A 17,924-nucleotide genomic window follows, 5' to 3' on the forward strand; every position below is an offset into this window, starting at 1 on the left:
ATAAGCAAAACCGACCGGGGAGGGGCCCCCCTCCGACCGGGGATACGGGGAGTGGCTCGCCATTCCTCACGTATCAAAGCATCCAGGCTAACAATCCCACTTATATACTGTAGGCTACAGAAGTTTCTAGAAAGCTCCTCCTAGTTTCTATTCCTAAGATCTACGTAACTATACTGCACGGCGCATGCTCTACTAATGGGTTGGGGGTCTCTTATCCTTTTAAGGGTCTTATTTCCGGTGAAGGCCCATCATCACCTTCAGTGACCGAGGTGTGACCTGCAGGTAGCGCAGGCGCCCTGTGTGACTGAGCAGATGTTTTCCATAACATGATTTTAATTAAGTCCCATGCTTGTGATCATTCCATTTTTGACAGCTTCAAGGTTGAAGCTATATTTCTAGATGCCGCTTATCAGACCTTTGTCCTTCGACTATTCTTATCTGACTTTCTTCCAACCTCCTTCTTCGACTCCCAACATCTGTAAGATGTCTTTTATCCTGTCTCACCCATCTCCCCCTTCTCACTCGGTAACAATTGTCTTCTATTGATCTAAATACAATTTTGTTAATATAGTTACAACTTAATTAGCACGAATCACATTTATCACATTATCCTACAAACCAAACGCAAACAACAACAAAAAGTCTAAAGCTAAAATTTTAAGGATGAAGGCTCTAATGTAGATATTGTATTAACATAGTCTGAAATAATGCAAAACTGCAAGCTATTTAAAGCATATGATATAAAAGTAAGAGACATTTGAGGAAAATGAAATAGGCTTGACTCTAAAGTGATAGTTAACTTCCATAATGGGGTAATGAGAAATATTTTAGGCTTATACAGACAAAATGACTTAGGATCATTGTTTCTTCATTTAAGATGCTTGAATGATTTCCCAAGACATCTTGTTGACTCAAATTCCCTCTCCTTACCTTTTTTTTTTAATATGTATAAATAACAGCGCATGATCATCAGAAGCAAGTGATATTTCTGATCAAAGATTTTGTGATAGGAATGAAATCATCCCTCCAGACCTGAATGGAGCTGTGTATAATTTTTCTGGTGATCAAAACCCAGACACTACCTTCATTAGTTTTATTGAAATTGCTGCATTGGAATTGCTGCATTAAAATTGCCATATTATGCTCCATTTTGAGTTGAAAAATAGTTTTAAATGTAATCGTTAGCTCATAAGAAAGTAATTTCAACTATGGCCATTTAATCCTTTTTGTAGAAATCTTGTTTGCAGTAAGTGGATAATTTTTGTTCACAGATAATTCACTAGAAGATATATGTCACCAGTTGAAATTATTAACTGACAAGATTCCATTTTTACATTATATGCAATACCTTCATTTCCATAAATTCATTAAAAGCGGCCTGAAGAACAAAGAAATTATGCACTTCCATTATTTTTTTCACAGAGATTGAAAAGAAAAATATACTTGCAAGCTCTGCCACTCTAATTATTTTATTCATCACTAGGATACTGAAATGAGAACTCTTAATGATGTTACTTTATACATGTTAAACAGCTGTATGCATACACAGACGCAAAAAAATCATAGTAATTCATCAGAACTATATACGTTTAAATATTTTCTCTTGCAGAATTGGTTAATCAGAAGTGTTCAAACAATTAGCTGAATAGCTATGAAAATCTTTGAAACTATAAAATGTACTGGTGAACTAATTTTTTTGGGTGACAGAATTTAGCAGGTTTCATTTAAAGTGTTCTTGCAAATTTCTGTCTTTCCTTGTATGTGGGGTTTGCATGACAAAGTCCTGGTAGTTTGGGGGTGTGTAGCAGTCACCTCAAATACATCTTCCCTTTCACTGTACACTCCATAGGTTTGGTTAGCACTTTCCCAGAATCAAAAGTAGCCACCTTGCTCTTTAAACCATCCTTAAAGTTTTTGCTGCAATAGAAGCAGAAGTTTGCCGGGAGTTGAGAAGGTCAGTCATAGCATATATTCTTGCCAACTAGTCTAGAACTGTGCTGAAAACCAGTTGAAGTTAGGCCAGGCTGCTCAGTGTTTGCCTGCTTAAGATGAGGGTCTCCACTCATGACCAGTCACTATTCTTATCTCACCTTAGAACTGTTGACCCTTCCTCTGCCACACACAACATCTCTGACAAAAACAGCAAGAGAATAGTGGTCCATTGTTGCAGCTTCTTGAGATTACCCTGGATGGCATTTGTCTGCTAAGAATGTCAATGGAAAGTTCATATTTCCTTATTCCTTGCATTGTTCTGTTTAAAAGTTTTGGTCTAATGATATGGTGTTATTAACACTATAATTTTTCTGTTTGTTTTTCTGTGCTCTGGCAGTCTATTTGTTCTGTCAGGCTTTTAGCTACTATGACACTTCAGCAGTCACAGTACAATGACACAGTGCATAACTATGGCTTAAAGTGTAGTACTAAGAGCAAAGTACTCAAGCATGTGAAAAGTAGTCATAAAAGTCTGTCAGAAATTACCAGTCCTTAACAAAAGGGGTGAAGTTGTATGATCATAGTGATTTCAGTGTATCTATTGATTTTTCATGCATTAAACTGAGATAAATCAAAATTAGGTGAACTTCCTGGAGAAAAGTTGCTCATTCAGTGATGCTATGAGAATACATGTTGTTTTTATTAAACATTTTTGTTAGGAGAAAAATAATAGAATTTATGGAACATTCAGAACCATTTTATTTGTCAAATGACTTTTTTTTATAATTTGCCTAAAATTTGCATTTTTATTGCAAAAGGAAAACGAGTCTCAATGAACTTTATACATTGAAAGTTTAATTTAGTTTGAAACTATTTGAAATTATAAATTTTCCTTTAAAAAAAAGATAAATTCTTTCTACCTGAAATTTGCTTCCCGCACCCTGACTTAACACAGCTATCTCAGTACAGTGCCACTTTTGTCATCTCACCATTGCCTTCCATATTCACACTGTTATTTCAAATCAACACAGCTCTCTACTAAACTGAAATAAGGGAATGAGGAGTTTTTTATAACACTGTCACCAATTTGCAGATTCATTCAAGAACTTCTTAAAACAGTTAGTGCTAGGAAGGCCTGTGGAACAGAATTTTTTTAAACTCTTCTTTAAAATTATCATTTTTGCTAGTACTGAGATATTTATGAAAACAGTTGTGAGACACTGATTTGCCAAACCATGAGGGATAAATTCCACCTTCAAGGGTTCAAGGAAAAAAAAAAAGAATTTATGGGTGACATAAATCAAAGGAGATGTTTCTTTATACAATGACAATGTACTCAAAGAAATAAGTATGAATGGAAAGCTGAGGGTAGATCTGAAACAACTGGAGTGGAAAACATGACTCTCAACTGAATTTATTTTCTTAAATGCTTCTAAATAGACAATATCTTTCCTATTTTTATCAGTGGAGAGCAGTGGCAAGCGATAGTTCTATTTTTTTATAGGCTTTTGAATTTTGTTACTACCATGGGAATGAAAGACCCTACAGGCCCAGATTATTGACTGTTTTTATTTAACAGAAAGTTGCTGCCAGTATCCCCATACTATGTACCACAGGAAATTGAATATTTCTAATTAATGATAGGTAAAAGAGCTTCTTCAAACTCTGTAAACCTCCATTTTAGACAGTGCTATGAAGAGGATGCTACGTCTTAATGAGATGATTATTTTATTCTTTCTTGTGCTCTATATGTACTAAATATATAAGGCATGAGAATATGTTACCTCAGAGATATTCCTATAAATACTTCTAGCAAGTCAACATTTGTTTAATCTAAAAAATATTTTTTTACAGGTTTCAACCCTTTATGATGATCATAAGCATGACTTGCAGTTGGCATTTCTCCACTCTAACACTGCCACAAGCAGTGAGTATCTGGTCTAATTTTCTGGGGCACAAATGTAAAGATAGGAAAAATACCCAAATTTATTCTGTAATTTTAAAAGCAGAGAAATACAAAAATATATAGAAAAAGAAACAGCGTTCCTATGCCTCTACTACCAGGTTGTCAACACCTGATGGAATTTAAAAGTAATTATATTCTCATTGTGTTAAAACCCCGAGTCTGTTTATTCATCCTATGTGATTTATCTTTTCCTTCAGTGCAAAAGCATAAGCTTTGTAACTGCCTAATACATGAAGCACATAAATCAACTAAAAACCAGTCTCAAAAGCAGTAAGAACAGAATAAAGCTAGCACTTAAAAGCTGTCCACGAGCTGGGTATTTGCAGACTCATGATGCTTTTTTTTTATTCCTGTGCTAACAGGGTAAATCTGTCTGGAAACATGCTTTCCACAGAAATTTATGTATATATATACATATAAAAACTTGAATTTTGGGTTTTTTTTTGTAAGAATGCTCAAAATTGAGGACAAACTTGAGGTGAGTACATAAAGCTAGTAATATTACAACAAAGTTTTTAGAAGAACATTGGGCAATATATATTGCAATACACTGAATCCAATTTTCTAATTGTCATCTCTCATTTTCTCACCTCAAACAAATTATCTGGTTTTATTGTTGGTGTAAGGTGTGCCTTTTAAACCATAAAACTTTTTTTTTACCATCTGTGTTTTAACACCCTTTAACCTGATGACTTCTTGCTACTTCTTTGTGCTGTTGTGCCTATCCCTTCTTCCATCTACCTGTGCTGACCATTCTCAGAAGTACTGCTCCTGGGCAAACTTCAGCATTCCTGCACTGTGGATGGTAGAATTGGTTCTGAAATATAATTAATCCCTATTCACCACAGAGAGACAAAATATGCATAAGATGAGACTTATTAAATGAAAAAAGATTAATTATATAATTCCTTCAGGATCAAAAGATATAAAAACAAGTGATGTGGAGGAACTAAAAAAAATGTTGAAGTAGTTGTGTCTTGTGAGATCTTATTAATTTTTCCAATATGTAATAAATTTAATCAGGAACAACTGCTTAAAAATATTAGAGATATAAAAGTTAAGAAGTTTCTGTGTAATGCCAAATTTCCAAATATTATTGACGTGACACAGGTTTCAGTGAAGTGTTTTCTATGAGAAAAGGCAAAAATGATAAATGCAAGAAACCTCTTACATAAAAATAGCATTTTATTTGCAGGAGTGTTGAAACCTTTTGTTTAGACCTTCTAGCAGTGAAAGGTATATTTCATATTATACTTGAAATTGTATCAATTGAATAAAAACCCTTCTTCATGTGCACCAAGGCAGGGCCAAGGCTGGGAATGGAGATGGGCAAAACACCTTATTGCACTGGGAAAAGCAATGTGCAATTTACCTGGTGGGTCCCTAAAAACCTGTCTTGAATTATTGTACAGTTCAAGACTGCTAAATGAAATCTTCCCCCGTTCATCCTTAAGGCACATATGTACACTGCTTCTCTTTGCATTTTGGCCATAATACAGATATTCTTAATGCTCAACCCTGAATCAAATCATTATGGACATAGCCTGCCTGCAATTGGTAAAGTCCATCAGTCCCAGTGGTTACAGAAACTCCCAGAATATATTAGGAGTCTACAAACTTTAGAAAAACCTTCTACCTTTAAATTGCTTCTTTTGATCATGGATGGCATTTTTTCCCTTACCATGAAAAAGTAAAGAAAGAAGCAGAAACAAATAAAATGTGCTATAGAAATGCTATCTCTGAGATATCCTGAATAATCTACTGGGGAAAATAGCTCATCCTAATAGCAGAAGACACAATAAACAGGTTTCATTATCTGGCAATAATCTCCCTTCTCCAGCTATATTAGTCATCATCAGACTGGGGGAATGAAGTGAGTCCCCAAGGGAATGAAAATATTATATTGTTCAAACATCCTTTCTATTTTACTTGTTTCATGTGAGTTTTCCTATTTAAACCTTTTTTTTTTTTCTTTAGGATAAGTAAGTGAAATGATAGTGAATCATAGAATATCCTGAGTTGGAAGGGACCTATAAGGATAATTAAAGTCCAGCTCCTGGCCCTGTACAACACAGCCTCAGAGTGCCTCAGAGTGTGGTGTGAATGCTTCTTGAACTCTGTGAGGCTTGGGGCTGGAACCAGTACCCTGTTCCAAGGGGAGCCCGTTTCAGTGCTCAACCACTCCTGGGTGAAAAGGCTTTCCTTATATCTAAAGTAGACCTCCTCTGACACAAATACATGCCATTTTCTCGGATCCTGTCACTGGTCACCAAAGAGAAGTGAAGCCTGGAAGCTGTGGACTACAATGAAGTCTGCCTTCACTCTCATTTTCTCCAGGCTGAACAGACCAAGTGACCTCAGCCTCTCCTCACAACACTTCCCTTCGAGGTCCTTCCCCATCCTCATGGCCCTCCTTTGGACACTCTCCAACACTTCAATGTCTTTTCTGTGTTGTGGCACCCAGACCTGCCCCCAGCACTGGAGCTGAGGCTGCCCCAGCTCAGAGCAGAGCAGGACAATCCCTCCCTTGCCTGGCTGTGATGCTGTGCCTGATGTCCCCCAGGACAGGGTTGGCCCTCCTGGCTGCCAGGGCACTTCTGGCTCGTACTCAACTCACCATTGACTAGGACCCCCAAGTCCCTTTCCACAGCACTCCTTTCCAGCATTTCATTCCCCAGTTTGTCAGTACATTCAGGATTGCCCTATTCCAGAATCAGAATATGTCACTTGTCCTTCTTAAACTTCATGTAGTTGTTGACCAATGATTTGAAAATCTCTCAAGGGCCTCTGCCTTTGAGGGACTCAGCAAATCCTCCAATTTAATGCCATCAACAAACTAATTATATATCCCTTCAAGTCCTGGGTCCAAGTTGTTTATGAAGATGTTGAAGAACACTGGGATTAAATCTATTGACTTCTGTTGTACACCCATTGGCAGGGGGGTTATCTTATAATAAGAGTAAATCAGGCTTGACAAGCAGGAGTTTCCCTTCATGAAGCCATTCTGGCTGTGACCAACTACTGTGTTGTTTTTTCAGGTGATTTTCAGTAACCCCCAGAATATCCTTCTCCTTAATTTTAATGGGCACTGAAATGAGTCTGACAGGCCTGTAGTTACCATGGTCATCCCTCTTGTGGTTCTTGAAAATTGGGACAGTATTTGCTAGCTTTCAGTTGACTGGGAACTCTGTAGATCTCCAAGAGCCTTCAAAAGTCATTGAGAGATGCTTTGTGATGACTCCAGCCAGCTCTTTTAGTATTCTTGGATGAATTCCACCAGGCTCCATAGATTTATAAGGATTCACCTAGAGCTGTAAATTCCACCTGAGTTCAGGGTTGACTGAGAAATTATAATTTCTACAGCCGTGGTCCTTCAGGTCAGGGCACTGGGACCTGCAGAACCCATCATCCCTGTTGAAGTCAGAGGCACAGAATGCATTAAACACCTTTGCCTTGTCTATGTCCCTGTTTATGAGGTGACCATCCTCAGCTTATATGGGCTGATGTTACTTCAGCACTGCCTTTTGTTATAAATAGATGTAACCATCCCTCGTCCACACCAGTCACAGAACTCGTCACACCAGGTTTTGTTTATGTCAGTGATGTAATTTCTCTGGACTGGGCCAAAGCTTCGAGTTTGTCTTGTTTGTTCTTCATGCTGCCCATGTTGGACTAGGAGCATTTCAAATGCAGTTCATTGTAACCAACACATCCTGGACCAAACTGAAGGATCACATTAGCACTGCCTCAAATTTTGCCATGCTGTCCCATTGATTATTCCAGGTGAGCCTGGTTTTGTTCCTGTTCCCCGGCCAATCTGGTCTAAAGCTCTACCAATCAGAGCTGCTTACTCCTGTGCAAAACCCCTTTTCACCCCCTGAGAAAAGTGCATTACATCAGGTGTTTTATAGATCATCCCAAGATCAAAATCCAGAAAATCTGCCCATAACATCATCCTTGTTCTGTTTTTGTTCTAGTTGGTCTACCTATTCCTTTCAATATTTTTCCCTCCTGGTGAGAGGATCTAGGAAAACACTATCTGTGGTCTTCATCAATCACCTCAAGACCATGGAATTTCTTTTGTTTGCCCTTGGACTTCTGCTTATTTATTTCACTTCTGACAATATAAAGAGAAAAAGCAGGTACTAATCAGACAGCCATACCTGACTAGAGAACTTGCTCATATACCTTATTCAGACCCCAGGGAGAATGAGCAGATTTCCTTATGGGCTGGCTTTGGTCAGCACTACTCTGTGATGCAGAATACTTCCAAAAGCTCAACTCCTATTATCAACTGGGAGAATGCCGGATAATTAATGAAGTAAGCTTATAGTGTTTATCCAGTTTATTACCTCTGAAATCCTTGCTGAGGCAATCACATAAGGAACTTTTCTGTTCAGGGTCAGCTTTCCCACAGATTTCAGTGCCATTTGATATAATTATCAATTTTGACCAAAAGGAAAATACAAGCTGCTGCTGCACTCAGGAAAAACAAGCCATCCAAACAAAGTTTTATATGATGCTGTCTTTTCTATACCCAATGCTCTGATTCATACATATACTGGAGTTCATTTCAGCTCTGAGGGGCTTTTGGTGGATATATTATAACCATCTCTGAATTTAATGGGTATTTGGCCCAACAAGCATAGATTTAGGAAGTAAAAGATAACAAACAAGCAGCAACAATCCACATGCTGCTCTTAATTTTGCATTCATACTGATGTTCTGTAACAATGATGGTTTAACATCACTCACAACTTTATGATGAAGTCTCCCATTTTAGTTTTATCTATACTGGAATGCACTGCTTAGCTGCAAGCCTAAACTCTTCTGCAGGCCTTGGAAAGGTATCTGGTAGAGAAAGGGTGGGTTTGAATCTCTTGTTTTCTTTTTGCAGAAGCTCAGCATAGTGTGGAAAAGCCATGTATGGTATGGCCACTATCTCAAACCAGAGACCCGTGCAGTGCCATCACATGGGCAACACAAGACAGGCAAGAACTTCCAAAAGTGTCCACTTGCATGGCCCTAATTTATTTCCTGAAGTTTTTACAGTGTATTTTGGACATAGTTTCAGTGCATTCAAATACATATCAAAGTAAGCATCTTTATCAATATGATGAATCCTCAAAAGTTTTCATCCTTCATTCTTGGGTACATTCTTGTTTTGTGAAGTAGTGAGTCACAAATAGGCACTACCAACTGAATTAGGCAGGACAGAAAAAAAAACAATCAATGAAAGGACAATAGTGATAAATGTTTGGGATGGTGATCTTGTGTTAGAGAATTTCTGACGAAAATTACTGGCCTGGTTTGCCTTAGTCTTCAAAATAAGAAATGGCTGAGTGAGGTAATCTAGAAGGTGCTGCTGGCTCTTACACATTTAACCTTTTATGAACTCTGATGAATTTGTTTTACTCATACAAAAGACAAAAAGAGCACTCTAGAAATCCATCAAAACTTTCTGTGAGGCTTGTTTGTGCTAAGTACTATTTTTCTTCAATGAGCACATGTTATTGCCAAAGAAAAAGATGTCAGTACAGTCCTTACTCATCTGGTTTCCTCATGGACTGTGCATTCATATTATCTGGGCTCTCTAATTTCAGGTTGCACTTCTCATACTCCCAGTTATGTTGATATTCTTGGCAGACTTCTTCAATTTTTTTTGCATTTGTCATGGTAATAACACTTAAATATTTCAAAGTAAATAAAAATAGAAAACTTTTTTTTTCAGTTTGCTAACCAAACTAATTTCTATTATTTTATTCTTTTTATTGGTTTCAGATTCTAGTTTAGTGGGCATTTCTTTTAGTGAATGCAGAAAAACAGGAAGAGCTAAACAGCAAAATCATGGATCTTGTTTAACTTTTGTCTGTTTCTCAGTCAAGTGACAATGTTAAACAGATGAAAAATCATAAGACATGTAGACAGATGAGAATATCACATTAAAAATCCAGTATTTCTTTCTACATGTGTAACTGAAATTACGGATTTAAGAAGAAATTTTATAAACATGAAATCTTTCCTGTTGCATCTTAGTTTTTGCTTTTAGGTGCCACATTGATATAAGCTGTAATGTTATTTCTATAAACAACATAATAACTATTTAAGAATGCAGTTATCCTATTACGCTGTCTATTAAGGGCTAAAATAAAGATTAGAATACACTAGAATAGAATATTTGTTTTAGAAATGAATGCAGAGTTATAAGTTTGTTATATATGCTGTGAATTCTACACAATTCCTTTCTTCCCTTCTCTCATAAAATTGAAGACTGATTTGTATATTTCTTTATGAGCCTTCAACAAGGGTATATGGTAGTTCAAATACCTTTATAGAAGTAAACCATTTGCTGCAGTATTTAATTGGATTTTCTAGTGGTTCCTTAAACTGTCACTATTTTGAAAGAAGTGAAAGCAGTAAAAGCTTCCAAATAAATCTCTGTGATATACAGATGTTTAAAATGCAATAATAGACATCAAGTCTATAGAGAAAAACAGGTAATCAAAGCATAAGTATCCTACATAACAATAAATTTTGTACTGCTGTCTATGTGGTTTTCATCCCTGAAGATTAACATTATTATAGCAAATTGCCAATGAGATAAAATGCCTTATTAATTTAGCGTTTTACTTACTAATAGCTATAAAAATCAGGAATATCAGTATGCAAGGGATATATTTTCTTTCTTTATATGCAAGTATTATATTCAATGATATCTCTGACTCTTCCTAGAAGAACTTACTTATCTTACTTTCAATTGAGGAGATATTAGTTAGTGTTCTTTTATCTTAAATAAAGCTTTGTTACTGACTAAAAAGAGTTTTTTTAAGTCCACAGCAATATTATTTAAATCCTTATTAATTTATTTTTTAATTTAAAGTTATACCGATTTTTCTCCATGCATTGCAGAAGGTAAATTTATATCCTATGACTTTGGTGAAGTCTTCATTCCACCAGTCTTTAAAATATGCATTAGAATGCACATTAAACTTCTGATCAAAATCTGAAGTTTTGATAAAAAAATTATTCTGTAAAATTAGAAAATTATTTCATCTAGTTTTAATTCGTAGATATTAATATGCATGTGCTGTCCCGTAGTACACACAAGATCCACACCGAGCAGAATATTACTCAAAATTCACACTTTGAGTCTGCTAAACAAAAGAAATATATATTCAACTGCCCAGATCTTCATCTTCGTGCAGCAGGAGATGAGTATTTTTCTCTGGACTATAAAATAAATTGAACAGCAGTTAGATTGAGGATAGGTGCAGTAAACGGTCTCTCTGCAGCTTTCAAGTTCTGTGGTTTTTCTTCTTCCCTGAAAGTAATTCATACTCCTCTAACTTCTCATCTGCACTCATTTATATTTCTCTAACTTCTCATCTGCAAACAGTTGTTAATTTTTCCTTCCTTTCCTTCTCACCATGCTCTCTCATAGTGGGCTCTCCCACACTTTCTAAAGCACAGTGCCTTAAAATTGCACTAGGAAAAAGTAATTTTGCTAGGCTCACGCTAATCTGAGTCTTCTTCACTCAGCATAGGAACACATTGTTCACGAGCCGTGGGGGAATACCACGTGAGCAGGTGAAAATGGGATTTGAGGGGTGCGAAGAGGGTTTTTATCTATAATGCATTCATCCCGCAGAGCCCGGCTGTAACAGCTATAACTAGCCTTTGTAGTGCTAGAAAATTGGTAATAGTTTTGTAAGAGAAGAGAAGGAAAAGAGATGAAGAAAGAAAGTGGCTGCACCTTGCCACATCTTAAGTCTTACAGTACATTTATGTTGGTTTTAATTCTTGTTTTCCTTCATCTTTTTAACAGGAAATGGAGCTCATTTTTAATATCAGTAGTGTGTGTTGGTAGGATCAATATGATCTCCTTCCAGGGCCTGCACTAGCCACCATGCAGAAAAGTGGCTGTTGAGTGTTGTTGGGAACACTCTCTATTACCCAGAGCATGGAGAAATATCTGCTTAAGTACCTTGCTAAGAGCACTAAGAAGAGGATTCAGCTATCAGAGATGCAAGAAAATACAATCCATGATTCAGCTTTCTAGAATGATTAAAACAATGCCACAGACAGTTGAACAAGAAAATTAAGAATTTTCCATATTTTATCATGACCACAGAACAAATTATAACCTGAGTTATCTATTAGAATATTACAAAAATTGCACTGAAAACTAGGGGAGAAATTATCTGCCAAATTTTAGAAAAAAGTTCAACTCTTATCTGGAACACTAAAATGCAATTATTTTATTGTATTGACAAGTTGAGAATTTAGAGGTTATTAAAGCCTTCCTGGTCTGTTCTACCTGAGACAGAAGCAGCCTAGAAAACTTTAAAACTTTTTGCCTTTTCTGCTTCCAGCTCAGAGCAGCCTGCCATGCTCTTGCATGACAGAAACTCAAAACATCAATCATCCTGTTAATGCATTACTCTTTAAAATAGAAATGTGCACAATTCATATCCTTAGAAAAGAATATAGATAACCTAAGACTGAAAGGCATCAGGATAGCTTACATAAATTAAAAGTATCTTAGCCAAGATCAGCTTCACTAAGCTTGTGCCATACTACATATGATTCATCCACATTCTTTTCATACTGTATCAATGACTTTTGGTGGTTGTGTTAGGAGTAATAACTTTCAGAAGAAAACAGGAATAAAACAGCTCTTCCCAGCAGAAATATCTGAAAACACAATGAAAACTACAAAAAGCTCCATTGATCTTAAGAGCTAGATTGTACTCATCTCCTGTGGTTGGAGTTTGGAATTTGTTGTTTCACTCAGAAGTCCAGCTCCTAGGAGCCATCTCCTTACCCTGTCATAGGCAGACACTGGGAAATTGACAATCCTGATTCCTCTTTGCCTACAGTGGTGAATTCAAGTGCTCAAATCAACTCTCCAGTCTTTTTTTGTCAGTGTGAGGAAGAGAAGAATCCACAAATGGTCAACATTTCTCCCTGTTTTCTGGTGCAGCAGGTCTCGCTATCAGGAGTGCTCTTTGTCTGCATACACACAACCAGCTGAGTGGGGCTTCTTTTGGGAGAAGCCCAGTAAAGAGACACGAGGAATTATAGCAAATCCATGTTGGCAAGGAAGGAGGTGCTGAGGTGGGCAGCAGGCTTCAAGTGCTGAAACTGCCCCAGGGAAAAGTGCTGGAACACTCAAGAGTCACCAAGACCAGCAGCTCCACTGTTCTGGGAGCAGATCCAGGGCAAGGACAAATCACAACTGGTGTGATCACTGTTGTTGTGACAGTGCCAGAGAAGCCACAGGCTGTGGTGGGAGGCCAGAGGAAATCTTGCTGCTGCACAGAGCAGGAGGGACAATCTGGGGAGTGCATGCGGCTGAGAAGGCATCTTTGCCAATAAAGGAAAAATAAAGAAGCTGGATATTAGGACCCATGAGTTATATAACAAATTTGGCTTCTAGAGAGACAGGTTTTAAAATCTGTGGTCATTTTAGGGAATCTCATTTGTTTTAGCTATAGGGGAAATAAAAATAAGAAAATATTTACTTTAAAGCTCAGACTTTTCATTGCCAACAGAGCTATATGGAGACAGTCATCATTGCAAAGTATTGAGATGAGTTTGGATGTTTGTGCCTGTAGTCAGACAAGACAGGAGTTGAAAAAATGGCATGCAAATCAAATTTGTTTCTTCCCAATAAAAGGCAATGAAGTGCCATGAGAAGAATTGATGGATTAAAAAAGAAAAAAAGCAGATTAGTGCTTCCTAATTATTACTTCTGGACTAACAGATATTAATTTGCAATTTTTGATACCTGTTTAGTACTAACAGAATATTTTGTCAAAAATGTACAGGTGTTCAGTTAACTACTGCTACTGAAACATTACTAGCGATGGAGTAGGAGATCTTGAAGTATCATGGGAGAAATCTCCAGATTCAGAAAAATCATGGGTAGATAAAGAGTTTTTTATAATTATAATTATATAATTATAAACTTCTTAGTGGTTTGATTTTTGAAGTGTCATCATTTCCACAAAAGGAGGAAAACCAATAAAATAACACATATTTGCCCCAGACATTGTGACCTACCCTTTTAGAACTCTTTTTATAAGTGGATCGCATTTATATTTACAATTTTAATGTGTTATATTTATTTGTTTTGTATATTATAAATATTTTTCTTAATTACAATATATATTACATTATATATATATTTATAAATTTAATCACAGTCTAGGTGCCTCTTGACTATGTCCTAAGAATTGGAAACCATTATAGATTATTTTTTCCTACTTTCAAATGTAAAACTGTGCTCACTGTCCTGACCACTGTTATGGTAACATTCTGCTTCTTTCTAATAGGGTGAGTATTTAAGTAGCCCATACAAAGTAGAGCCGTTTCAGCAAGAATAACACAGTGTGCTCAAACTCGGAGAAAATGAGTCAGGCTTTCAAGGCTTTGTCTCAGGAGCACAGGCTCAAACCCCATAAGGAAGAGAAAGACATTACAGCTGAGTTTTCCATAGTTTGAGTAGAAGATCTTACCCTGAGGTCTTGGCACAGAGTCACATCAATCCTGGCATCTCATTTTCTCAGTGGAAACCACAGCTCTGTGGCTCTTTATGTACATGGGTAGCTATGCATGTATATTCCAAATATCAGTGTGCGTGTGTTCCCTGTGAAGTTCTCTTTCATACAGCATGACTCTAGAGATAAGAAAGGTTATTGGGATCTAAAATAATAAGCAGAGGTACACTTTATAGAAATAAATTTGACAGAAAAGAAAGCAAAAAACTGAAGATAGGAAGAGACAAGACAATGATTAGGGGAAAAAAACTTTGATGGTGTGTGCAAGACAAAAGTGAGACATCCTGCATTGAGGCATTTCTCTCAGGGTTAAAATATTAAAGGTCTGAAAGTAGTAGTAAATATATACTTATGGTCTCCTGTGGATCTGTTACTTTTGGCAGAATTTAACTGCCTAAGAAATCAAATATATTCACTTCTACTTAAGTACATAGCAAAGCCCATTCCTAAAGGTGTCGCACTGCTTTTGATTTTTATGACTTGATGCATTCTTGTCATTCTCAGCAAGCCTGAAGTTACTGTGCCACTCATCCATCCATTGCTTGGTAACTTTGAACCTGTCATGTAAGAGAAATTCATCACCCATAGAAAGATGCCACAAGGTGTCAAGCCACAGATTTGTCTTTCTTATCCTTTTGCTGCAAATGAGATTCTGCTGTCAAGATGATAGAAAGTTCGAGGTGGAGGCGTCTAGCAAAATGTCAGAACCTCATTCACAGTGAGTTAGCACCTGTATTCACATCTGAATTGAGCTCTGGCCGAGGGTAGGACTTCTTGAAATCAACCTAAGGACCAGCTTTTCAAACATCCTTGATCATCTCCTACTCTTAGGTAAATGGCAGCAGGTTGATTTGCTACATCTGCCAACACAGAGTCCTGCAATACAGCTGAGAGAATGTTTCTGGTACATGCCCCCATGATTCAGAACCTCACATATAGTCTGTGAGAAAAAGATTAGGATTGAGGTCTCAGAATACCTCAGTTCCAATTCTCTCTTAAGAGACTGATAAATAGTGTTGGGTTTGACTTTTATTTTTATTCAGTCTAGAACATAAGCAGAACACCTAGGATGTAACTTAATGAAATATAGATCCTTGATAGTCATGAATTAAAGAGTGGGGAAAATAACAAAAGAGAGAGAAACTGGGAAATGGAGAGGTGAATGAGAGCAGGAAGAGCTTCTCAAAGATGGAAAACGTGAAAGATGGATGAAAAATAAGAAGAAGGGTTCTCTTCCAATGTAAATATCTAATTATTTGGCGGAAATATAAATTTGAGAGGTGTGTTGTATCTAAATAAAATGAGGAAAGTTTGTTTGTAGAGAAAAATGTACAGGGACAGAAATAAGAATGAAAAAGGAAAGTAAATTTCAAAGTTCAAATACTTCCCTTCACTGGCTTGGTTAAGAAAATAAATTTTTTGTGTGCTTATAATGGAGACAGAGGTAGACTGGAAGTCTTAAGGTTAATATCTTTTCAGGCAATTTTATAGTGAAACCATGGTGAATTAGAAAGATCAGCACATACTAACTTCCATCAGGCAAGATTGTTTGAAAAATAACTGAGGGCTGCTTTGCTGTTTTTAAAAGGATAAACCCCAGAAATATGCTTTTTGTATAAGTTCATGATGGCATAGTTTTATAGAAGTAGGGAATAATTCTGAAAAAATATCAATTCTGAGATGTAACCCAAACAATTTTGTTTTGAATTGTAAGCTTAAGCAGCATGATAGTGACTCTCTCCCACGAGGAATAAAGGAAATAATTGGCATTTCGTTATTCAAGAAAAGTAGTATGCTGCCATAGTTTTATATCTTTGTGAATCTTATAAATCATGTTTATGAAGACAATAAAAAGTTATAGATGGTTACTGCAGTGCAGAGTGGTTCATCTCAGACACTCAGTATGTCAACTTTATTTCAATGGTTAAGAAAGGTAATAAATTAAGAAATTGTAACTTATGTAATGTAACTTATTGTGAAACAAACAATGGTTAACACAAGGTCAAACGATACTCGTCAGCAGCTACATCAGCTATGTTTAGAAAAATGTGTAGATAAAGCTATTTTATAAAGAATTTTGGACCCCATATTCCTACCCTATCTTTTGTGCCACAGATTATTCAAAGAATGTATATGTAACAGTAAAATCTGAATTGAGAGAAACTTTTATGATCTTGCTTGATCATTTTTGACAATGCCTTCTGTTGATTTATTATAGACAGTAATTCAAATCATCTTCATGATTAGCACTCCTAACTTTTCATCATGCTAATGCCAGTCACTTTCCTTCAAGAAAATAATGACAACCTGTTACTGCCTATCATCTCTTCGTTTTTCATAAGCTAAGTAGTTATTTTGACTTGGGAAAAGTTTAAAAGAAGATGAAATGATGGCATCATAGGTATCCTCACTTTTAGTGTCACTATATCTAGTGCCTCTAAAGAGTACGGCCTGATACAGTACTGACTCAGGCTAAATCCCTGTGGGAGTACTGTCTGGCTTCCATACCAAAAGGAACATGTGCATTCCCAGAACTGAGAAATTATGTCTGCTTATTTAAATGATGGGCATGTTAGAAATTCTAATAATAGTCACTTTAACTCAGTAGTGAACTATGGGAAAGATGAGAGAGTACCCTGATATAGAATATAACTGGTTTTCTCTAACTTCACTGTTGTAATTTCAGAGAGAGTTAGTTTTCATCTTGAAAATTGATGTGTTAAGCACAAGAATTAATTTTGAAACATACAGGTTCCTTGTTGATACTGCAGACATAAATTATTTCTCTGTGGGAAAAAGAAACAAGACTGTCTCATAACTCTTTTCAGAGGATGAAGGACATGATATTATGTGTTGTTTCAGCATGACACTTGACTTTAAAACTTGGTGGCAAACAATGTTTTTCTTGAACATTTTGGTGCTTTTTTGAGTTGTATTTTTTGGTTCATTGATGGTTCATGTTGGTTGGTTTGGTTTAGTTTTTTTCCTCTTTTTCTTGTTTTGTTCTCTTTTATCATTATTATTGGAAAGTTGTACAGATTTTCTGCTTACATACTTCACTTGCATTTTCATTTGCTGAGACTCATTTCGTTCCTTTTCTCCCTGGTTTTGTCCTCCTTACTTTCATGAGCTTACTTATTCAAACATTCTTGATAAATGATCTAATACTGAAAATTTAGGGTCTCTTTGTTTTCATTGCAAATTGTAATCCATCTGTACCACCTGAGGCTGCCAACTGCTTGCAGCCCTCTCCTTCTATTCATACTGAAGTCTGGACCCATACAAGTGACATTAGGTATTTAAAGCTTTTACATGTGCATCTTGTTGCCAGGGATGTGCCCAATCTGTTGGACAGAGCTAAGATCCTGCAGGTTCACCTCAGACCTAAGCCACTCCTCAGCTTCCTTCTACCCATCCCCATCCTGCTTTTTATGTATAAAAATAGCATTCTGTTATCAACGTGC

The 17,924-nt window shown here is 36.5% G+C and overlaps 1 protein-coding gene across 3 annotated transcripts in view; it reads right to left on the reverse strand.

Annotated features, from left to right (window-relative positions):
- LOC148219729 (uncharacterized) overlaps nt 1–17,924 on the reverse strand; it is a 112,301-nt gene that overhangs the window by 19,313 nt on the left and 75,064 nt on the right. For all 3 annotated transcript variants that reach the window (XR_015799409.1, XR_015799408.1, XM_088156327.1), the window contains exon 7: nt 14,419–14,579. Coding sequence is in view for 1 of the 3 variants with exons in the window: in XM_088156327.1 (XP_088012453.1) it covers nt 14,494–14,579 (86 nt within the window). In the remaining 2 variants the exon portion in view is untranslated. The remainder of the gene's footprint in view (nt 1–14,418; nt 14,580–17,924) is intronic.

Source organism: Sturnus vulgaris, chromosome Z, assembly GCF_052056855.1.
Source record: "Sturnus vulgaris isolate bStuVul1 chromosome Z, bStuVul1.hap1, whole genome shotgun sequence".
Lineage (NCBI taxonomy): Eukaryota > Metazoa > Chordata > Aves > Passeriformes > Sturnidae > Sturnus > Sturnus vulgaris.